Source organism: Sebastes umbrosus, chromosome 14 (genome assembly GCF_015220745.1).
Source record: "Sebastes umbrosus isolate fSebUmb1 chromosome 14, fSebUmb1.pri, whole genome shotgun sequence".
NCBI classification, from domain to species: Eukaryota; Metazoa; Chordata; class Actinopteri; order Perciformes; family Sebastidae; genus Sebastes; species Sebastes umbrosus.
In genome coordinates this window covers 10,287,320-10,311,735 of record NC_051282.1, presented here as the reverse complement: position 1 = coordinate 10,311,735, position 24,416 = coordinate 10,287,320, and the positions used below count along the sequence as shown (strand labels likewise).

Sequence of the window (24,416 nt, the reverse complement as noted above, 5' to 3'; positions counted from 1 at the left end):
AGTAAACTTGAAGAGAACGTCAAACCTGTTTTGCAGCAACAGAGGTTTTATTATTGTGAATCATTTTTCCAACAGGGTCAGACATCAAAGATCAGTGACTTTTTTTTTTTTTGCATTTATAATAACAGATCTGATAACAAAAAGTGCAGACGGTTGTGAGTGAGAGTTCGGCTCTGTTCGGAGAAAGGAAATACCGGTAGCTTAACCATTACCACGTATTAAATGGCTGTAAAAATGTTTGTGAGCCAGCGTCTTAATTCAGGAGCTCCCAGTTTAGCGTTTTTCCAGATACAGGTTAAGAAACACCAACCTGTGGTTGAGTGAAGTCCCAGCTGAGACGAGTCAAACGTGACTCCTAACCTTGTTGGGACGTTGCTATGTGCTAACCGGCATATTAAGAACATTTAAAAAGTTGCCTCACTTTCTCTACATCACACCAATTAACCCATCACCTGCTCCCCTGTTTGATCTGCACACAGTGGAATAATTGTTGAAAAGCGTTGTGGCTCTCCAGATTGTTTCACCACGTATCCCCCTCTCCTCTCATCTCCTCTCATCTTTGGTCCTTTCACGTCTATGGCTGTGGTGAAGCTCCAAATTTGGAGCTCAGCTTGGTGACGAGGGCCATGATTTTGGGGTTGTTCTGGTACTTGGCGATGTTGGCCGGGTTCTGTGCCACATCCTGGAAGGCAGTCATCACCTCAGGATCCTGGGGTTTAATGCAAACAGAGTCATCTTTAAGTCATGTAGTGCATTTCAAAAAATCTGTTTTAAAGATGCAGTGAAATAAAAAAGGACATTCTCCTAATCCTGGAAAATGGGTGAAGATTAATCCGGATTAATCCGAACAAACCCTTTAAAAAACAACAAAGTTGCACAATAACACTAACTAACTGTTCAAGGCAGCGGTAGACCAGCGACCCCTGTGTTCTGCGAGGTAAAATGACTGTTTTTGTCAAAGGAGTCTGGTGGCTTTGAAGAGAGCATGAATGGAAATAAGGGCTTCAAGGTAAAGCGGTGAAAATATTCTAAAAATAGTGTACATTTAAACTGATATTGATTATTTTAGGTGGCCAAAATACATTTTGCTGCCGGCCCCGTCCACAGCAGTACATTGCTTTGCTGGTAACTCGGCAAGAAAGAGAATAAGCGTGTATTTCCCAAAATGTCAACCTATTCCTTTAGTATCTGTATAACCTGTAAGTCATGGGGCACGTAGCGGTGGGGTGTGGAGGATTAATGTTGAGCAGTTAAGTCACCTTCATGGCGTTGAGCAGCTCAGGATCCTTCAGGAGTTCACCGAGACCAGGCATGCCAGCAGGGGCTCCGCCTGGGAATCCAGCAGGACCTGCAGAAAAGCAACCAGACTCATTAACTGTAGCAGCACTCATTATTGCATTTAAAAAGGTGCAGTAACATCTGTCTGATAAATCAATGATGAATCCCAACTGCACAGAGTAAATACGATACCGGTGAAACAAACAAATGACTCCGAATAAATATCGACCTGTAATTGTCAAGGACACAAATCCTCAAATGACTAAACAAATCACCCATTGTTCTGGCTTTAGATCCTACAGCATACAATACTTGTGTAGCTGAACAATAAAATAATCAAAGTGTGTAGAAATAGATTTGCGTCTCCAATGACATTTGGAGTGTTCATTTCATCCCATCATGCAATGAACCGGCCTGTTTCCTCTCTCCTACCTGGGAAGAATCCTCCTCCGAACTGTCGTTCTTCCTCCTCCTGTTGAAAGACAAAAGAACAGGATGAGTTTATCAGTGTCTGACAGACAGGTCTCTTTGTGAAAATGTTACTGCCGTTCGCTTTGTGTTCAACATGATGAATACAAGAATGTAGATGATGTAGTTTCTCATGAAGACACAGGCTCAAGCTGCATTTCTTTCTAGTCTGAGACGGGAAGTGGAAAGTTTCCTGAACAACAATTGTCCAATCATCAGCTTAGCAACCACAAATAGACACGTGTTCATATGGTGTTCATGGGGGGCAACACACCGTAGAAGTGTTTGGAGGCTGGTGTCTTTTTAAAAAACTTTCCAGAACCAAAAGCACGAGAGCAAAAGTGAGTCATGTCTAGAAGGCAAAATCTGATCAGAAATCTGCAAAAACTCTTGCGAGACTCGCTGCCCGACGACCTATCCTAACCATAACTATTCGAGATTAATGCCTAACCTTAACCGTCTCGCGACCCCAACTCAGGGTTACCTTCCAGACACGACCGCAACAGTGTAGGAAATTGATTAGAGTGTTTTTCTGCTCTAATATAGCTACAAATGTTAGCACGTCTGTCTAACTAGCTAAGTACGTACAGTAGTAGTAACCCAGAGTTACTTCAAAGTCCAAGGAGCATTTCATGCTACATTAATATGTGGGGTTACCGGTTTTGTATAAGCTTGACAGGCGGAGCAACAGTGACTAAGGGGGGGCGGGGCTTAGCGGATGTTAGTTGTGCCTTTTAGCTACTGAGGTGGGAAAATCATGGACACCAGCAGTGAAGTGTTTGGCTTTTCTGGAGCAACTTAAAATTGTACAGCTTTTATCAACTAATTGTAGTATATTAGTATGCCGTTACAGTTGACCATATAGGGAGTCTGAAATAGGAAAATCCCCCACAGCAACTCACCCTCTGGACCCGCGCATGCTCCTCTCTGGCTTTCTTTACCCGCTCTTGTTTGTCCTTAACCTCCTTCTCTTCTCTCTTGCGCTCGTATTTGCGTCTGTGCTCCATGATTTTGTTAGCCTGAAAAACAGAAAAGGGAAACACGATAAGAATGAGGAACCACAAACTCACAGCTGGGAGCATCGGCTATAGAGTCCCTTCTGGAGCCCTGCTCTGATCAAACTGTCTATCTGCTTCAGGATCATCTGAACACTGAAATACATCACAAATGTGTCCTCTAGCCTCTAATTCTGAGCTCGCACACATTAAAATGACATGTCTGCGTTACAGTTAATACGATTTAAAAAGGCTGAACAGTGTTTTTTATTCCCTCTTTTCTCTGGCATTGTACCTTAGGCTGGACCTCCTTCAGCATCGCGCTGGCGTCCTCGTCATAGTCCAGTTTACAGGCTGTGGCCAGGTCCCTGGCTGCCTCCTCCCAGTGGCCCAGCAGCCTGCAGCACACACACGAGGCAGCAAGCAAAATATAGTACCATCAGACGACTAACCAGATGGCAATAAACTGCATGAATTCACAGACAATCGAATGCTTTATTAATTCACCCATCCTCATGACATATGCCATGTGAGCTAACAGTGATCTTGCAGTTTCATTGAATGTCGCACTGAGAGAACGGTCTACTAAAACCTTGCTGGCAATCTGTGTAAGACTGCAATGTCGACAAAAACATGGTTCAACATTTTTCAGAAAATGGTGCTTTACAATGTGGATTCTGTGTGATTTCGGGGCAGCACTAATACGGGTTTATTCTACATCGCTGGTCCTGCTGTAACCCCACAGCTAGCTCAGCTGATGAAATATTAAATGCCAGTTTGCCGAACAAGATGAGGTGTGTCATACTTGCAAGTGTTTACACTGAGGGTTTGGTTATTTCACGCATATGTTAAAAAAAGATGTAAAATAGGAAATGTACCTGTGAGCTTTTCCCCTCCACTTGTAAGGCTGTGCAGAGTCTGGGTTGATGCTGATGGCTCTGTCACAGTCTCTGATGGCTGCGTTGGGTTTCTGCATTTGGATGAAGACGCTGACACAAAGAGGACGACTGATTACACTCACAGTCGTTCATAACAGTCACTGTGAGTGGAGTAGTCGTAAGGCAAAAAAGACACCCCTTAAAAGCTCTTAAATGTCAAAACCTGAATGAAAACCCTGAGGATGACTCTCACCTGGCCCTCTTGGCGTACATGATGGCTACGCACGGGTTCAGCTTAATGGCTTCAGTGAAAAGATCCAGAGCTTTCTGCAGATTGCCTGTAAGAGAAATCAAATTGAAACGAGTATTAGAGATCATAAATCTAATTCTATTTTCTTTTTATTTATCTCATCAATACAGAACCTGTATCTGCATGCACTTTCTGAACAGAATTATCAACCTACCTTCTCCTAGAGCATCGATGGCCGCCATCTTCTTCTCACTGGCCTGGTCCATCATCTCCTCTGTGACCTGAGGAAATGTAACGGACACTGATGTTCAAACTGATCCCGTCTAAAGTGGTAAAGGCGTGGTTATTTTCCAGGCCTGGAATATCTCCTTTAATATACAGAGTATATATATTTGTGTAACTGATTAATAGGTAACATAGAAAAGCTCAACGTTTTACCTCGATGGTATCATACTCTCCCATCTCCTGTGGTTCATCAGTGTCTGGTTCGATCACTCCCTCTTTGTCCATTTCTGAAAAACATACAACATTTTACAATGAGCTCTTGTTGGGACACAAAAACAATACCCATTGGGTTTAAAAATCGGATTTATTGTACTCTTCACAGTAATAAGGACTTATTGGTAATAAGTAAGGTACATTCTTAGAACCATTTTGCTAAGATTTACCTACCCAGTAACAATAATAAATTAACTAAAGCGATGTATAAAAATACACATATTTATAGAATAAATAAAAGACTGACTGCTTGGACCTACGTCCTTGCGTGCATGGTCCTACAGTATGTGTATAGAGGCTTCCTTTATCAAGAGTTGCAGTATCTCATACTGTAGGTGCAGGGCTCCTGTCTTTTCTAACTATACCTTAAAAAGGAATAGTTTGACATTTTGGGAAGTATGCTTATTTACTTCCTTGCTGAGAGTTAGATGAGAAGATTGATATCATTCATGTCTGTACGGTAAATATGAAGCTGGAGTCAGCAGCAGGTTAGCTTCACTTAGCATGAGATTGGAAACAGCTGGAAACAGCTGGCCTGGCTCTGTCAACCAGGTTGACAAAACCCCAAGTGTAAAAACTACAATTTATTGTTTTTCCGGGGGTTACGTGCCATATCTACTCTCTCCACAGAAATCACACCTACCCTTGTCCCCCGAGGCCAGAGCTGCGATTTAAGAAACTTTGTGTACCTATATCACTCTCGTCATTCTCAGACTGCACAGGACGCTCTGGCTCAGGAGGTGGAGCTGGAGCTGATGTAGGGGGAGGTCCACAAGGACAGCCGCCCTACAAGTAAGAGAGCACTCTGTTATAGCATGAAAAAAACTAAAATATCAAATCATCAAGTATACAATAAATGGGATAATAACAATATTTATGTGTCACCTGGCATGACGGCTCTGTCTTGGCTAGGGGAGGGATTGTTGCACCCATGCTGCAATAGAAAATGATGGGAGAACAATTCAGCGAGCAATACAAGGACCAACGATATTTAAATGTATTTACAGTTTTTTTTAATCAATATTTTGAAAAATTTCCCAGAAAATGTACTTTATATCACAAAATATATATACATTGATATTACAATGTATATAATATATTACAAATCCTCAGGGACTTCTACCGAGGCACCATAGAGAGCCTCCTGACAGGCTGCTTCACCACCTGGTACGGCAACTGCGCCAACGTGGACTGTAAGGCGCTGGGAAGGGTGGTGCACTCGGCCCGACACATCACCAGGTGCGAGCTGCCCTGCCTGCAGGAGCTGTACACCCAGCGGTGCCTCAGGAAGTCCCTGAGGGTCATTAAGGACAACACACACCCCCACAACAGCCTGTTCTCCCTCCTGCCCTCTGGTAGAAAATACAGGACCCCCAGGACTCTCACCAGCAGACTGAGGAACAGTTTTTTCCCCCAGGCCATCAGACTTTTAAAGTCTGATGGCCTTCTCACCCTCTCACACAAAAAGTACCTCAATCATATATCTTATACTGTATATGTTCTTAATGTATATGTTCTTAATATGCCTTGTACTAAGTATTTCTTATATATGTACATACATACTTCCTGATATGTATATGTTCTTAATATGCCTTATACAAAGTATTTCCTTTTATAATTGTAATATAACTTATTATTTTTAATGGAGCTTCCCAGCGAACAGCATTTCACAGGATTGTACTTGTATAACCGGCGTGACAATAAACATCTTGAATATGATAAATAATACAATAATGAACAGAGACATATACGTAACAGAGTTTAGGGTTACTGCCATTATAAAAAAAAATGGGCGAAAAACATAGGAAGAAGATACTTGTTATCAAAGATAAATAATTTCCCTTGTTGAATGAAGGGTTTGCATGTTCTCGATTGACGTTGCATGAGATCATTTTCTGCATATATATTATATATGTAATATATAATTTTTAATATATTATTTTTATTAAAATATAAATAAATAGTAAAGCTTAATAGTGGATTAAGTACTCAGATCCTTTACTAAAGTAAAAGTAGCAGATACAACAGAATAAAAATAATTCAACAACCAGCCTAACTGTTAAAGTATATATATATATATATATATATATTTAATTAGATCATTTTCTGCACACACACACACACACACACACACACACACACACACACACACACACACACACACACACACACACACACACACACACACACACACACACACACACACACACACACACACACACAGTCAGTGGTCCATCATGGTTTTTGTTCTGGTAGGTGGGCGGGACAGGGCACGTGGTGCGCTTGCAGTCTGTTTGAGACTTTATCTAAGTACTGTAGTGACATAATGACAGAATAAATCCTCCTATGAATGAGTTTACATAACAGCCTGGATCCTGGTGCACGGTGTGTGTTCCCAGTCACAGGTTGTGGAGCAACAACAACAACAGTTACTATATATATATATATATATATATATAAAACTAACCCCAGCAACCAGGTCCGGAAGAAGCTCATCTCTGGAAGGTGCAGGAGATCAGGACTGGACTCGCACATCTGCACGAAGCCCTTTAACTCGGACACTTTGCGTGGGTCCATGCTGCTCTGGTCACGTCCAGCACACGGCAGCAGCTGCATGTAACCAGAGACCAGAGAGAGAAACACACAGTTAACAACAACAACAACTCAGTCTGTCTTTGTTTACCTGCTCTAACGGCTAACGGTCACACGAGCACCGTTGAGCTAAGCATGCTAACGTATGCTCACGTTGTTCACTCCACACGGCACATAAACGCAACAACACGTGTAATTCAGGAGCTTAGCGGTGAAGCAGCACAGCCCAACTATCTAATTAAAGGCTTTTTTAGTGGTCACAACACAGAGAAGTTTCTAGAAATGTGAAACCGTGACGTGATGACCGTTTGACGCATGATGCCGTCGTTAGCTAGCTGCACTACGGGCCGTGATTAACGACTAACACTCGGTAGCTGCGGCCGTTAATGCAGGTAAACGGAGGGGAAACACACCTGATAGAAGATCTACACCGTTGACAGCCGAGAGGACACGCAGAGCACGGTAGCAGTTGATTTGTATCTCTGCTGCTTCACTGGTAGGTACTGGTGTCGTTGGTGTCGTCGCTCCTGTGTTTTCATTCAGGCGGGCTCTCGGACAGACTGACACCAGAGGACGTGGGGGTTTGCTGTCCTGAGTGTGGCCTGGCAGGCAGCAGCTTTAAGGACGCACGCATAGCATATCCGCAACCTTTTTTTTTTTTTTTCATACTGTATTTCGAAAGTTCAAGTACAGTAGTTACATAAATATGTTCAGATTTTTCATTACAAAAAAAATCTGCAAATATATTTCACAGTATAAAATAATATACTGGAAAATACACTGGAACATTTACTGTGAAATATATTTCACAGTAAAAATAAGGTACTGTGACATATACTGTGAAATACTGTGAAATATATTTCACAGTATTTTATTTGATACTGTGAAATATATTTCACAATATAAAATAATACTGTGAAATATATTATTTTATACTGTGAAATATATTTCACAGTATATTATTTGATACTGTGAAATATATTATTTTATACTATGAAATATATTTCACAGTATATTATTTGATACTGTGAAATATATTTCACAGTATATTATTTGATACTGTGAAATATATTTCACAATATCAAATAATACTGTGAAATATATTATTTTATACTGTGAAATATATTTCACAGTATATTATTTGATACTGTGAAATATATTTCACAGTGTCAAATAATATACTTTGAAATATTTTATTTGATACTGTGAAATATATTTCACAGTATCAAATAATATACTGTGAAATATACTGTGAAATATAAGGTGAAATGTATTTCACAGTATAAAATAATGTACAAATAAAATAAATTCTACAACAAATGTAAGGAAAGGAAAAGATGAATAACAAACAAAAAAAACTAATCTGTTAAACACTTGGAATACATTTGAAATGTCTAAATAATCTAATAGCTTTTGCCAATTTCAATCTTTGTTAGGATGATATCTTTTCAAAATGTTTTGAGAAGTTCTTCAGTAAAATAAACCAAAAAGAAGTACAACAACAATCTAAACAACAATCTACAAACACATGTTCAATAGTTTCCCCTTCATAATTGCAAAAAAGTGCATCTATTGTTAACAGTTGCGAAGAACTTGCAAAATTTAGCTTTAGCAGGGTAGTACCTGTGTACAACCTTAAATAAAAACTCCTTGATTCTATTTGAAATTATTTTTTTATGTGGAAAATATAGTTTTCTATTTAAAAAAAAATCCACAACCCTAACAGCTGCTGGAGTATTACATTATTATAGTGGTTGATTCAAAACGATTAAAGTCAAACATTGTTTGCTGGTAAAAACAACAATATTATTTTATTATTATTTATTATTATTTTAATACAATTTCACGTAGGCTAAGCACATTGTGGTTTGTAATCATTCATGTATGCATGACGTAAACAATTGTAATTATTAACACTTAATATATTATAGTTAAACCTTGATAAAGCCTATAATAATGCCAGTGCCTGTATACCCTGTAGCCTCACATAACCATTTGATTGGTGGAACTGGCTGCGAAGCCTAGGCTAAAATGTAAATACAGTGCCCCCTGAGAGACTAAATTCAGGGAACAAAACTCTCATTGCAAAACTGTCACCTCACTGTATGTAAATACTAGTTTCCCCCCTGAGTCAGGACTCTCAGGTAGCCCTCCCAGGCAGTTACTCACCAGACAGCTTCCACCAATCAAATGGTTATGTTTAGGTTTCAAGGGCTGCTAATCATTTATAGATCATTCAGATCTATGGTCATTCATGTTTTTTTTACCTGGATTCCAGACAGCCATTGGCCTATATGAAGTACGGAAAACATTTTGAGGAGACACAATATCCTCTTAGAATATGTAATCTATCATATTTGATAATATTTTATCAGTCATTGTTAATCCCCTTTTTTTTTTTATAAAAGGTTTATATTGGGTGGCAATGCAGTTGAAAGTAGCCTACTAATAGTTTGCAAAACAGCCTGTATTCAACCTGGTAAGATTTAGTGACAAAGCAATGGTACACTCATGAAATCACACACATTACTGAGAGCTACCCAGAGCAACATGTTTCTATTGTTGGCAGCTGAGCAGCTCCACTGGACCAAGTCCAGTGTATATTTTATACTTATTGTTAATCAATCTCATGAAAAGAACATGATTCTAGTAGTTAATTTTTTTAACAATCCACATACACTGCCCCACCTACATACAGTTATACTCACTAAAGCACCAAATCTGCAGCTCAAAATAGCCCCCAATGTTTGATCAAACTACAGTTCAAGAAATAATTTAGTGTATACTGTATATTCATGACCACTTTTTAAATATTTACAAACTGGAAACTGGATGGGCGTGACAGGCTCGGGCTGTGGGATTGGATTGAAAGGCGGGATAAAGACAGAATATCATTATTGGTTTTGTTCTTTTCAAGGGAGTTGTTGACAATAACAGAAAGAAAGAATCTTACCCAGCCTTGTTCACTTAATAACTTTGTATTCGCACAAGCACTTGAATGCACCACGTGGAAGACTTGAAGAAAAAAGAGGATGTGAAAGTCGTGTGTTAGTTTTACATCCTCTTTTTTGAGGACTGAATGTTGTCTGCAGTTATGGAGGAAGAGGTCAGGTCATTTACTTAAGTAAAAGTAGCAATACTGCAATATAAAAATACTCCATTGCAAGTAAAAGAAAAATGTCCACTGTGACTGTTATACTATTATACATGATATTATTGGATTATTATTACTGATGCATTAACAGTAAAGAGCATTTTACTACTTGGTCAAGGAGATGGAGCTAATTTGAACTATTTTATATATACTGTTGAGTAATTTAATCTATGTGCAACAGTGCATCATATTATATGCATCATATATATATATATATATATATATATATGTGTGTGTGTGTGTGTGTGTGGTGGAGTAAAACGTACAATATTCCCCCCTGAATTATTGTAGTGGAATAGAGTTATTAAGTAGCATGAAAAGGAAATATTCAAGTAAAGTACAAATATCTCACATTTGTAATGAAGTACAAATACTAGAGTAAATGTACTTAATTATTACATCACTGGTGGTCTGTGATAAAGTGGATGTTCATGCTGTATGTTAGAATGAAATAAAACAGGGTGCTTGGACAATATGAAAATTATGGATAATGGTGGGACACTGACATAAGAGGATGGTTTCTGTACAATTTAAATAATAAAGTCAGAGAAGGTAACAGACTAAGACTTGGTCATTGCAGCTGGTTTATGTGAGCATTGTTAGGTTGGGGAGTCTGACTAGTCTGCAAAACTAGTCTTACACTGCCCCATGAGAACGAACACAGAGAGCATGCATCATAAACTGTCATGGTTACCAGTAGAGAAAAGACTCGCCTTAAGCACAGCGACATTCTTTAGTAACAGCATTTATTCTACTAAACCAGAGTTTTTATACTACTAGTATTTAAATTACCAAATGCAGGGACGTTCACAGTCATTTCACTAGAACAGCAGGTGATGGCAAAAAATCATGTAACCTCACCCAAAATCGAATGCCTTAAAAAAGACGGTCATTTATTGTGCCATCAATCATTGGAATAGCTGCCCTCTTTACATCCGTCAATCCTCTAACAAATCCTCATTCAGATACCATCTAAGAATGCATTACTTAAGCAGCTGATCGTTAGTCCAATGCTGGTCATGTATGGTTTTTCTTTTGTTCCTGTTCCCTGATGATGGGCCTTGAGGCTAAATGGTTGAGGAAGATGTGTATGAATGTGAAATTTATATATGTTTGGAAAACTTGAATGTTATTAGTGTAACACAAATATGATGTTGTATATAGTAGGTATGTGATAAATGTAATGTACTTGATTTCGGACCCCAGGAAGACTAGCTGGTGCCATTGGTATCAGCTAATGGGGATCCTTTTTAAATAAATGTAATCATGGATTGTAATCAGTCTGGAAAAGAAAGGCAACGTATGCAAGAAGATAATATATTTGTTTTAATTACACAAAAAAGATTAAAGGGACTTTTGTAACTTTTTACACATATAAATCTACCGGGTCGGGATCCCATGCGCGATCCCATGCGCGATCCCACGCGCGCGCGCTGTTCAGACCGCTCCGCTGCCTGCCTGCCTTCACTCACACAACGCGCGTGTTCTCGCTCCACCTCACGTGCATGCGCGCACACCACACACTGCAGGAGAATTAGTTTAGCTCTGAGAATATCTAGTGAATGTACAGTGGACGTTTGTGCAGAAATAACTGCTGCAGCTCATCCAGACCAACAGAGGTTTTCCATGTCTTGTGAAGTGACGGGGCTCCGCAGAGAGAAACGTTTTCGTCTCCGACCGGGTGCCGGTGTCTCCCTGCGGGCGCAGTCGGGAGGCAATAACGTTTCTCTTACTGCTTCAGCCCCGGTGCCCTGGAAGCTGAAGCAGGAAAAGCCAACACCAGGATCAGCACTGATTCATGGAGAGACCTTCGTCTTGTCAGCTAACATTACTGCCAAGCAGCTGAAATATAGAGTGATATTGTGGTTTTAGCTGACGTGTGTCGCCTCACTGTTTTGAGTGATGCTCGTTCATGTCTATTTAGAGCGAGCAAGCGCGAGCCCGACGCTGACTTTCGTTGACTTAACAACCACAGGTGTCGCTATTAACAAGCATTTCTGATTCTTACAAACAGTCCCTTTAATGGTCAGGATATAATCTCTGGTCAACAATCTGAAACAGAGGGTGGCGGTAATGCACCTAATACGCTGGTTGCCAACCGTCATTAAAAAAAGCAAAAGAAGAAGAAGCTCAGCCAATCACAGCAGAGGAGGCGGGATTAATGCATCTCTGCCTGGGAGGCGAAACACTGGGCAGTAAAATCCCATCAACACCAACGATATTAGCAAACATGGAGGCATCAAGCTAGAGAGGCTAACCGGCCAACTAACAACCAGAGAGAGAGATATAACAGCTGTATGAGGAGGGTTTAACGCTGGTGAGTCGCAACAACACACCGCTGTGTGTCTCTGTGAATACATATGCTAGTGTTAGTTGCCTACTTTACTGACTTGTACCTCTTGACTACAGCGGGTTGACATGCTGTGACTGCTCGGTGTCCTCCAGCAGCAGCAGCGATGTTGCCCTCAGCCAGCAGCCTGCTCAGGTCTGCTGTCAGGCTGCTGCCAGCACGAGCCTGGAGTCCAGGTGAGTCCAGTCTGATGTCTCCTTCTGTCTGTGATTGAGTACTATTTTACTATACTTTACTTACTTCTACTCCACTAGGGTTACATTCCAGAGGGAAATATTAAGCTGTTACTCCACTAGTTACTTTGACAGTTACTAGTTAACTTTCAGATTAAGGTTTTACATAAACACAGGCTATTATGATAGGCTTGTAAAATAAAGTGCAGTGTTACATATTAAATATCACTGACAGACCATTTTTCTGCACAATTATGCACATTTAGCAGTATGTACTTTAACTTTTGTAAGATTTTGAATGAAGTACTTTTACTTGTTGAAGTATTTTTACTCTGTTGTATCTGCTACTTTTACTTTAGTAAAGGATCTGAGTACTTATTCCATTATTAAGCTTAAGTATTTATTTATATTTAAAAAAACAAGTATATATATATATTTTATATATATATATATGTGTGTATGTATGTATATATATATATATATATATATATATATATATACATACGGTATATACTGTATACTTAGGCTACACTTCCCATATAGAGAGTATATATGTAACATGCAGCCTATTCCTGCAGCTGTCAGACTCCACAACCAGCACTGCTCCCAGTAGACACCTTACACTTACACACCCTGACATTAACCTGATATTTTCAGGTGGAATTTGATTTCATTCTCACTGTGCAATATCATTTTCCATTGTGCAATTTTGTTAATAGTCTGTTTATTGTCAATACTGTATATACTGCTCCTATTTTTATACTTCCTTCTATTTAAATGGTTCATATTTTGTTACACTTTGTTTAGCTCTTTTTTTTTTTTTACTGTGTTAGCTGATGCATCTTGTTTTTTGCACTATCCCCTTTGCTGCTGTACACTGCAAATGTCCCCACTGCGGGACTAATAAAGGAATATCTTTTAATATCTTATCTTATCTTATTTATATATTTATATATATATATATATATATAAATTATATATACGGTATACAGTATATACCGTATACTTAGGCTACACTTCCCATATAGTGAGTATATATGTCACATGCAGGATATTCATGCATTTCAGTACTAGGCACTTCATGTCATATATAAATAAATAAAAATATCAAATTATAATATTAGTAAAAATCAAGGAAAATGTATATGTTGTTGGCACTTAATGTTGAAGGGAAACCATATTCTGATCTCTATGGAAAAGACCGTGTGTGTATGTGTGTGTGTGTGCGCAGACGTATTCTTTCCATTTGTCAGTGTTGGAAGAAGTATTCAGATCTTTTACTTAAGTAAAAGTAGGAATACCACAGTGTAGAAATACTCCTCCATTCAAAATGGTTCTTAAGTAAAAGTACAAAAGTGTTAACCTCAGAATATACTTTAAGTACCAAAAGTAAAAGTACTCATAGTGCAGAATGGCTCATGGCATACTAATGTACTGAATTATGTTATGGGATTATGATTGCTAATAAATTAATAAACGTATCACTTTAATGTTGCAGCTGGTAAAGATGGAGCTACTTTTAATTTAACTTTATATACTGGTATGTAGCTCAATATTAAATATATCATGTTGTATTTGTTGATAATATTTTAATTAATCAGTATCTGAAAAGTAACTAGTAATTAAATTGATCAAATTAATGTTGTGGAGTAAATAGGGCAATGTTTCCCTCTACGATGTAGTGGAGTAGAAGTGTAAAGTAACAGAAAATGGTAATACTCAAGTAAAGTAACAAGAACCTCAAAATTGTACTTAAGTCAAGTACTTGAGTATATTTAATAAGTTACTTTCCACCACTGCCATTTATATAATAGACAACATGTCCTTGAGCCGACGCACAAAGCAAGGTGGAGTGGTAGACTTCCAGGTCAGGAGAAGAAATCTCTTAGCAACCGCCATTCCTAAGAGCAGAGCCATCTGCATGTCGTAAGGCAGCTCAAACGTCCCTGCAGAGCATCCAAAGATGGCCAGGTTGTGGTTGGGCTGAATGTTTCTGGAATAGGCTTTTGAGAGCCACTAAAAATGCAGTCCAAAAGTGATATAATGTAGCATAGGGCAAAACCAGAAAAGATGTGCCAGTGATCCTTCAGCAGAGCAACTCTTGTAACATTTAGGAGATACTGATGGGAAGATGTGGGTCAGTTTAGTTTTTGAGTATTGCAGACTATGCATCACCTTGTACTGAATTATTCCAGTATATTTTTAAATGATCTATTTAAAAGGATATGTCACTTCTTTAAATTTGAAGACACATCATGACCTCCCTGATCCATTGTATAAAAGAGGAAGAGGATTAATCCTCAGGCTAATAAATGAAGCAAATGCTTTAACACTTGTCTGTTATGAAGTAATGACATGTTGAAGGTAGAGCAAATGTTGCCATTTTGGTTTGGGTCTATTGTTTTGTCATAGATTTATGAGAACATTTTAAATATTGTGGTCCAAAATTGTGGTCACTTATCACCCGACATATACACAGCATGCGCCAATACTGATACTGTATATCTGTGATAAGCTAAAATTGTCTAGTTGGGAAGTTGACTGCAGATGAAACATAATCAATGGCTAAAGCAACAGCATGCAGCATTGTAGGAGCCCAGTTCAAGTGTAATTGCCGTCTGTGTTGTGTTGCTGTCCGTAGGATGCGTCCGGTGCTCGTGCAGAAACATTTCTGTGAAACCAGGAGGTCTGAAACCAAAGACGGTTCCAGCTCGGTACCTGGGCCAGCCCAGCCCTTTCACCCATCCACACCTCATCAAACATGGTGAGTATTGTTTACATTGGTTTGCTGGAACAGTACATTACACTCTTTAGGGAAAACTTTCAACAGGCTCAATACGTATTTATTTATTTAAGGTGTTAGGATTCCTGCTCTCTGTTTAACACTGAAACATCACATATGACCTCTGCTCCTCAGGTGAAGTGACCCCAGGCTTGAGCCAGACAGAGTACGAGCTCCGCAGACACAGGCTGGCCTCATTCATCGAGGCCCAGTCAGACAGACTGGGACCCTCTGCCTCCTCTAGCACCCATGTGGTCATTGTGTTGTCCCATCCGACCCGCTACATGACCAATGACATCCCTTATCCCTTCCACCAGAACCAGGTGCATGTTTGGTGTCAAGTTGTATTTCTTTATTTTCAATTTCAGTTACTTTGCAGTCTTATGTTTGTGAAAAAAAAATTGTCAACTGGAATGCTGATTGTTAATTTTAGGCTTTCGTCAAATAACCTGGAGCCTCATGTTCCCCAGGATTTCCTCTACCTCAGTGGCATCCTAGAGCCGGACAGTGCCCTGGTTCTGTATGGGAAAGGACGACCAGACCAGGCCATCTTGTTCGTCCCCCGCAGAGACCCGGGGAGGGAGCTGTGGGACGGGCCCCGGTCGGGGAAGGATGGGGCGGCTGCTTTGACCGGCATAGAGAGAGTTCATAGCACAGAAGAACTGGGTCTTGTACTCAAGAGCCTTAAAGGTGGGTGAATGGGAGTGTGAGGATGCATGATTTATGTCATCGATCAAGATGTTTTGTTGCTTCATTTGAACAGCCACACAATTGACTGTTCATTAAGCCCCTCCCCTCTTAGTTACTGTTACGCTACATCAGTCAAGCTTTCTGTTCTAGCAATAAACCGTATATATAGATGGACCACGCGTCTCCACTTCTTCCCACTGTACAAAAGTGAAGACAAAATATCCCGTATACAGGAGCTGCCATCTTGAGATTTTGACATAGTTTGGAGCCAGAGTCCACGCAGTAGTGATCGGGGGGCTGGAGGCACGGTATCAAGGTCCCACCCACACACCAGCCGGAGCCAATCACGAGCCGAGCTGGGCCGCAGCTTGTTAGTGTGAGCCACCAAGCTGCTACATTAGCACCACGGTATCTGTTTGACTAGAAAGACACAACAACTAACAATAATATCTCTATAACTACATTTATGATCAAATTGACACGTTCTATTATACAGACTGGTGACGGTTATGGAAAGTTAAAGTTACATCTCCTCTCTCGTTTTCCCGAGCCTTTCGGTTTCGTGACTACTTCTCTCAGAGAATCTGTCAATCATGACGTCTCACCCCTTTTTATAGAATCAAATAACTCATTAAAACCAAACTTATCAGAAAAATGAACACGAACATACATCAGCGTGATGAGAACTACCTGAAATGACAGAAACCATCTTTGGGAAAAATGTATTTGACGTGTATGTTGACTTTTTAGTTTGGCCCATGTCCTATCCACTAACATGTAGGGAGCGGGGTTAATGACCTAAACTGCAGCCAGCCACCAGGGGGCAGTGCAGATGTTTTTGCTTCACTTTTGGGGAGCCGTCCTGTCGTCCATTTTTATATACAGTCTATAGTTCAAGCTTTTATTGTATTATATTTGTATAGGTATTACATATCGATACTGAATATTTGAAACGGTTTCAGTACTCATTTTTCCCAAGGTATATACACAGGTACCAGCTGCTCTTTCTGCTCTCTCTTTTCTCCGACAGCGAGTTGACGCACACACACACTGATATTTATCTTTTCATGAAGATCTAAAATGTTCCTCAATGTTGTGTCAGTTTTTCACCATTGTATTGGAAATGGTATAGAATATCGATATTTTTCAAGGTATTATATCAAAGTTAGAAGTTCCAGTATTGTGAATACACTAATAGCACTGCACATACGCAGCTTACAATAATTTACAGTAACTAAAAAAACAAAAGCCGGCTTCTAGTTTCTAGCCAGCGGCCGCAGGTTTTTTCGGTTAAATTTGTGTCTGTCGCTGTTAGATTTTATGAGCTGTAGGTAGCTAGAGTAAAAGGGTCTTAAAAATGTACATTATGGCTACATTCAATATATAGCTAATGCTAAACGACTGAGGCTAAAGTTACGTCCCAGGCAAAAACTCAGAATCCTCACCAGGGGTAGTATTGTTTGTTTATTGCTGTGTAGAACTAGTTTGGCCAGTATGTTATTTGTTCTGACACAACCCTTCGAAGGTTGTGAGTCTTTCTGTAGAAAAACATACTGGGACAAGCAACACAGAGCTTAGATTTATGCTCTGATCTTAGTATTTTCAAACCATATTTTTCACTTTTACAAGAGAAAAGAATCTGAGCCTGAGCCCCCAAACCAAATAAAGAGCAGAACAGAACTGCTAAACTCTGATATACCATCATCTTGCTCCCCCAGTGGATTTTCCAGTCCTGAACATGTATTTTTCTAATGTAATCTGTAAACCTTTAAAAAATAACAGGAGCTGACATTCGACCACTAAATAATTAGAACATTAACCTCTCCACCATATTCCCTCTTCTCCAATCCTCCTTCAGGCACTGTGCTGTGGTACGACAGTTCTCAGCCCGCCCACCCTCGGCTCCACCAGGCTCACGTGGGTCCCGTGCTGGAGGCGGGGCCGATGCCGCACACTCTCCGGCCCCTCATACACTCTCTTAGGGCCCTCAAGAGCTCAGCAGAGGTGGCGCTCATGCAAGAAGCAGGTCACATCTCAGCACAGGTCGGTGTTTAAATTACTTAGAGCATGAGAGGGTTGAAAAAATGTTGCCAGAGGAAATGTTACTGCTCTGCATTCTGAATCCATATTTTCAGATCTGTATTAGGCTTGTCTGCAAATCTGAAGAATAAAACATTTTGTATGTAAGAAATACAGTTTTGTCCTGCTGTGTCTCAGTGTTTGGTTCCTAAGGATCTGTTAGTGGTTATTTATTTAGATTTCAAGAAGACTAAACAGAAAGAAGAAAACCACAATGACTAATTAACAATAAATGCCTGCAAACAGGGCAATATTTTAATTCAATTCAATTAGATTTACTTCTTATATAGCGTCAAATCATAACAGAAGTTATTTCAAGACGCTCCTATAAAGCAGGTCTAGACCGTACTCCATAATTTTAATTACATATTTTTTGCAATGTTATGTTACGGTGTCTTTTTATACTTTTTAAGATGGATATACAGTGTAATCACTCTAACTCGCATCCTTGTCTTTCAGGCTTTTAGGAGGACGATGGCTCTGTCTCAAGGAGACGTGGATGAAGCTGTGCTCTTTGCCAAGGTAACTGAAAATGAATATCTGCTAAGATAATTGAGTTTAGCTAGGGTATTTTTTCTTCTTCATGATTGAATTTACAACACTAATGCCTCCTTAACTAATGTGTAATAACTAACTGTATTACCAATATGTCAGTTTATCAAAATTATATATTATATTTACAGATAACTATGGATGAATCAATAATTTAGTTTTAGCTTTAGAAGTCTAGCTTTAACTTGACATTGCTCTGTTGTTTTAGCTGTAGATATTACAGAAAGTGTGACAACAGCTTCTAGAGCTCATAGATTAACCAAGCCAGAGTGCAGTTACTGTGGTTTGGTTTTTATAGCTCGGTTTTGTAGTTACTGCAAATTAAAAAGCTGTTTTCACAGAAATTGGAGAGTATAGACGACAGCAAACACGGAGCTTACAAGGTTTTTTTTATGAACATAAAATCTTATGTTCCAGTTTGATTTTGAGAATCGGATCCATGGCGCTAACTTCCTGGCCTACCCCCCTGTTGTTGCTGGAGGGAATCGAGCCAATACTCTGCACTACATAAACAACAACCAGATTATCAAGGTAAAGGAAGGTGTTGTATGTGCTAACGGATCTGTCCTGTCACATGAGGTGCAATGAACATCCACATTAAGCATTCTGAGAAGTGGTTATATATACATATATATTTATATAAAGTATATATATAAAGTAATGACTGAATAGGTCAACTGACTCATTATACTATCTCTATTCGATCAGGATGGTGAAATGGTGCTGCTTGATGGTGGTTGTGAATACTATGGTTACGTCAGTGATATTACTCGAACATGGCCAGTGAATGGAAAGTAAGTATGGAAGTATGGAATCTTGTTAGCTTTATACATATTCCATGTCTCCAGATTTTAGGGCCTTTTTAAGTAGGTGTTTTTTTAGAATTATTCCCATGACCGACAACAAACACACCCCTTTCCTACCAGATTCAGCCCTGCCCAGGCTGAGCTGTACGAGGCCATCCTGGAGGTCCAGCGCTCCTGTTTGTCTCTTTGCTCTCCGGGCGTCAGTCTGGATCACATCTACAGCACCATGCTGGCTCTGTTGGGACGGCAGCTCAGGCGGCTAGGCATCGTCAAGGCCAGCGCGAGTGATGCTGATCTACTAAAGGTAATAATGAGAGAAATAGCAGGAGAATGGATTCCAGCTGGTAGACAAAACAAATAAGCAGCTCTTGGCTTCTGGAAAACGAAGTTGCTGCAGGTAACAAAATTCCTCAAGATGAGTTGCAAATTTATTACTATACAAGAAAGTTATGTTTCCCAGATCCAAAAACTCAGCTGCTCTTTAAGATGAATGAAGGGTCTCTGGTATATAAAGAAGATCATATTTCACTCTGACATTAACTTTCTGCTTACAGACATATGCACACACATAGTATTAAATATTTTGATATTGGTAGTGTAAATTGAAATCTTGCCCTGCTGTTGAATATCAATCAACCACACCAGATACTATCAGATTATCACCGTTGTCAGTTTGGCATTGAATTTAAACATTTTTGGTTTATTTATGTCCTCACCAGTGGTTTTCGGTCAGGAAATAATCATAAGCTCCTTTGGCCAATGTAAATGATGAAATGACCTAATTACAGCCTCCGTGAAACATAATGCTCTGTAAACTTTGTATAATAGAGATATTCCTTTCCTGCAGTGGTTCTTTTTAGGAAATAAAACAATCAAACCAAACCAAAGCTGGATGTAAATTTACTCAACTGGTTTCTTTAATAAAAAAAGAAAGAAAAGAAAACACTAAGGAAAGCCTGGAGAGCCTGAGGCCTCCTCCTCTGCCTTGTTGGCTTCTGCATTGGCTGACTGATTGATGATGATGGTCTTCCCCTGTGAGAGACCTTCATATAAAAGCGAGGCACATATAATAGTTATCAGCCCTCTTGAATGTATGATTTTTAGCCACGCTACTGTAACATCATGGCTCTAGTGATGGCAATGTCAGTATGTCATGGGGTCGGTCAGTTGGTTTACCGCTTTGGTCTAGTATTAGATGTGTTGGATGTATTGCCAAGATTGTACAGATATTCATGGTCCTCAGAGCATGAATCATAGGCTGTATATAAGAAGTGGACGTAGTCACTGTGGCATCACCCATCGGTTTGTGAACTGCCGTTTTGAAGCCTCGAGTTCGGCATTTTGGCCATCGCCATCTTGGCTTTTTGCAACCAGAAGTGAGACAAGAGGGTGGAGCTAAGTACAACCGAACCCTGAATAGGACATTTTTAAGTGACCAAAAAGGTTTCAATTAACTTTCGTGAACTGAAAACACACTGTGAAAGGGTTAAAGTTGTGAGACGTAAACGCAGACAACTTCCAGACCGGACAACGGCGTGGTAGAGACTTGTCAATCACAAGGTAACCATGCCCTAAAGCAGGGGTTCTCAACCTTTTGCAACTGAAGGCACACTTGTGATTGTCAAAACATTTCCGAGGCACACCTTCCGTGTTGACAGAGAGGGATATTGGTTCTCAACCAATGTTGAGAACCAGTGTGCCGCGGCACACCAGTGTGCCGCGGCACACTGGTTGAGAACCCCTGCCCTAAAGTATACCCTGCTTTTTAGACCATAAACTCATGTTTACAATGTTTACTGAGGTAATAAATCAAGTGAGAAGTAGGCTCATTTTCTCATAAACTTCTATACAATCCGACTTCTTTTTGCAACCAGAGGAGTCGCCCCCTGCTGGCTGTTAGAAAGAATGCAAGTTTAAGGCACTTCAGCATTGGCTTCACTTTCAAACCTGGAGGTTACCCACTGGGATGAATTCTTCTGATTGTGGTGATCCTCTTGAGCATAGTGGTCGCCAGCATTAGAAGCAGTGCTTTCCAAATAGGTTTCAGGAATAAAGGACAAATCCTACTTCCTGCATTTTTGCCTTACACAATAGCCAAATCACTCTAAAATAGTGGCAAGTTGTGGTTTCAACATTACATTTGGTCTTCAAAAATGTTTTATTTTGAAATTCTAAAACACATATTCGATTCTAAATGTCACATTTATACGTAGTGCAAATTATCTCATATATAGAGGATTCCTTAAAATTGCATGTTGGTGTTTGCGTTCACTTTTAATTGAGTTGTTTAGATGCTCCTGGATTCAGTTGTGCTCTGTTAGTGCAGGTAGGAAGTGGTCTGATGAGGCTCATTCACCACAGTTAGCCGCAATGGCATCTGAATTTCGTGTCATTAATGTTTACCAACAAGCTGTGGCTTCTGTGGGACAACAGCAAACTTCTATACAACTACTTGATGCTTTAATTTTATTTTATGCTCATCCCAGGCTGCACGACGGTACTGCCCCCACCACGTTGGGCATTACCTGGGCATGGACGTCCACGACACTCCTGAGCTGTCCCGCTCACAACCTCTACAGCCAGGAATGGCCATCACTATAGAACCAGGTATCTAGCCTTTTGTATACCCTTTCACGCTTTTGATTTTTCCTCAAAATGTGCAGCTTTGGCTGTTAATCAAGAATCTGGGTGAAATCAGGTCTTAAAAATCCAAACTGCAGCACAACCATTCACAACATCTCTCCCAATTACTGCTTTCATAAATGTTCCACTTTCCTCCTTCTATTGCTACAGGCTTGTACATCCCTGAGGACAATGACCAGGTGCCAGAGCGTTTCCGCGGCCTGGGCATCAGGATTGAGGATGATGTGGTGATCCGAGACAAGGGAGGCCCTCTGATTCTGTCCTCTAATGCACCAAAGACCATCGCTGATGTAGAGAAGGCCTGTGCCCAGAGATAGGGCAGGGAACGACAGACAAGTGAACCACAGCATCGATGGCAGGCAGTGCTTTTCCAACCGTCCCCATGGTGATGACATCATCAGGCTCCAGGGCCCAGGTACATGAAAGGTGGGAGCACACTGTAAGACTCTGGTTTTAGTCTCAGCGAGGCCTCAAACATGTAGAAATCTGGTGTGGAAGATCCTAGATTTCTTTGTCTACCTAAATGTTTAAAGAAACCGGATTCATGTTTGCAGTCTTCAACAGTGAATGATTTATGAAGAGCTCTTCAACAGTAAAGGGTGGGTGTAGTTGTGTTGTGTTAAGAGGTTACGGTGTAGCTTTGCAGTCCTTGCACGTATACTGCACCGTAACTGATGTATTCCTCCTCAAAAATGTATTTACACGTCAGGGCTACAGCAAAACCAATCTTGATCATGTATAATACATCCATCTAGTGTTGTGATGGTGCTATCAGCGGTTGAAGTCCGACACTGAACTATAAATAAGACCTATAGGAACAACAGTTAACCTCTTGCATCAAGTATTCAGCTGAAGAACGATTGGTTAGACAACAACAGCCATGGAAGCATTTTCATTCTTGAAACCCATTCGCATGTTTTTCAGAATCGCCATCATCATGGCACATCAGGATATACTGTAACTGTTTGTTTGTTGTCTCACTCAAAAAACTTTTTTTTAACCGTACATAGGCCCTGTTCACACCTGGCATTAGAATGCGTCTCCACATGCGTCTTGAGTGACCACTTGTTATCTGATCTCACCTCCCCGTTCTATATGCAAATAAACACGTAGTGAACTCATGGCTAATACAGCAGATGTAAGATTACATGAATGTCAGTATTGATATCCTACATATTTGTAAATTCGGGTACATTTTATTAAAATCAAAATATAAGGTTATTGTCCACGTGGACCTCCATGCCGCCGACATGTCTTTGCCTGGTAACAGCGGCACACAGAGCTTCAGAGTATGAGAGCGAGCAAGCGGGCAGGCGGGTGTCAGCTCTGTGCAAAGCAGCGGAGCAAAAACACCAACACATCTCCGACAGTGTGATAATAATGCGCTTCACGTGCCTAGTCTGTTAGTCTGTAGATATGTAGCCTATAGATAAGATATATTTTAATAAAATACAGTTGTACTAACAGGATACAGTAGAGCACAGAGGCCGTTTCCATGCTGCGAGGCTGACAAGCGCTCGCATCTGCCTTTCTTCACCTGAGGGACGTCAGTTGAGTAGGCGGTCCTTAATATGGCCAGGGACACATTCACGTACACACTGCTAAAAGAATGTGGCCATATGTGGCCCAGACCACCTCTGAATGTGGTCTAAAAAATCCGATCTCAATGCGTCCTCAATGCGTCTTGAGTGCGTTCACACCTGTACTCAGAGCCGTCCACTTGTGATCTAATCACTCAGGATGCATGTTAACACCAGGTCTGAACAGGGCCATACAAACACTTCATTTGTTTCTTACGCACACAAAAAGCATAATTCTTTCCCAGCTCATGCTACAGTACAAAAGATCAAAACACCAAATGTTGAACATTCACTCACTGAGCTGAACTGAATTTGTGTTAAACAGCTGCTCCTGATAAACCTGGAATGATGGTAATGATTACACCAACATACGGAAATGGCTTAAAAAGTGTTCACTGAAAAGAGTTTGTGTGTGTGTTGTTGTGTATGTGTGTGGGAATTCTGTCTTTTCAGCAGGGAGAAAATGTGATTTAAAGAAAGTGGTGTATTTATGTGTATTAAAAAGATCTCATTATCTCTTTTCTAATGCAAATGCATGACTTTTATTTCCTTTTTACTGACAAAATAAGGGAAATTAAATCATGTTGAAGAAAGGAGACTAGGAGTTGGAGTCTGATTTGGTGCCACCTATATCTCAGTCCAAAGAAA

At 40.1% G+C, this 24,416-nt stretch overlaps 3 protein-coding genes across 5 annotated transcripts in view; 2 read left to right on the top strand and 1 right to left on the bottom strand.

Annotated features, from left to right (window-relative positions):
- The window catches only part of rangap1a (RAN GTPase activating protein 1a), a 32,940-nt gene extending 25,960 nt beyond the window's left edge, over window positions 1–6,980 (top strand). The window contains exon 17 of the mRNA XM_037792668.1: window positions 6,477–6,980. The gene's annotated coding sequence lies outside the window, so the exon portion shown is untranslated. The remainder of the gene's footprint in view (window positions 1–6,476) is intronic.
- st13 (ST13 Hsp70 interacting protein) lies at window positions 26–7,545 on the bottom strand. Of its 2 annotated transcripts, none has more exons than XM_037792695.1 (13): window positions 7,373–7,545; window positions 6,835–6,977; window positions 5,253–5,301; window positions 5,057–5,153; window positions 4,308–4,381; window positions 4,084–4,150; window positions 3,873–3,957; window positions 3,620–3,730; window positions 3,037–3,139; window positions 2,649–2,765; window positions 1,711–1,750; window positions 1,260–1,348; window positions 26–709 (listed from the first exon to the last, which is right to left on the bottom strand). In XM_037792695.1, exons 2-13 carry the CDS (start codon window positions 6,942–6,944, stop codon window positions 575–577), a joined length of 1,077 nt encoding a protein of 358 aa, XP_037648623.1. In that variant the 5' UTR covers window positions 6,945–6,977; window positions 7,373–7,545; the 3' UTR covers window positions 26–574. The 2 variants fall into 2 exon arrangements, with proteins under 2 accessions (XP_037648623.1, XP_037648622.1); XM_037792694.1 differs by lacking the exon at window positions 7,373–7,545 and adding an exon at window positions 7,051–7,185 and having other exon boundaries at window positions 575–709.
- A 4,711-nt stretch (window positions 7,546–12,256) lies between these two features.
- Window positions 12,257–23,286, top strand: xpnpep3 (X-prolyl aminopeptidase 3, mitochondrial). Of its 2 annotated transcripts, none has more exons than XM_037792674.1 (12): window positions 12,257–12,430; window positions 12,523–12,639; window positions 15,278–15,400; window positions 15,554–15,741; window positions 15,889–16,108; window positions 17,967–18,151; window positions 18,647–18,709; window positions 19,157–19,270; window positions 19,448–19,533; window positions 19,666–19,849; window positions 22,032–22,152; window positions 22,339–23,286. In XM_037792674.1, the coding sequence occupies exons 2-12, from the start codon at window positions 12,570–12,572 to the stop codon at window positions 22,503–22,505; spliced, it is 1,521 nt and encodes a 506-aa protein (XP_037648602.1). In that variant the 5' UTR covers window positions 12,257–12,430; window positions 12,523–12,569; the 3' UTR covers window positions 22,506–23,286. The 2 variants fall into 2 exon arrangements, with proteins under 2 accessions (XP_037648602.1, XP_037648601.1); XM_037792673.1 differs by having other exon boundaries at window positions 12,258–12,436; window positions 12,530–12,639.
- Window positions 23,287–24,416: the final 1,130 nt, after the last annotated feature.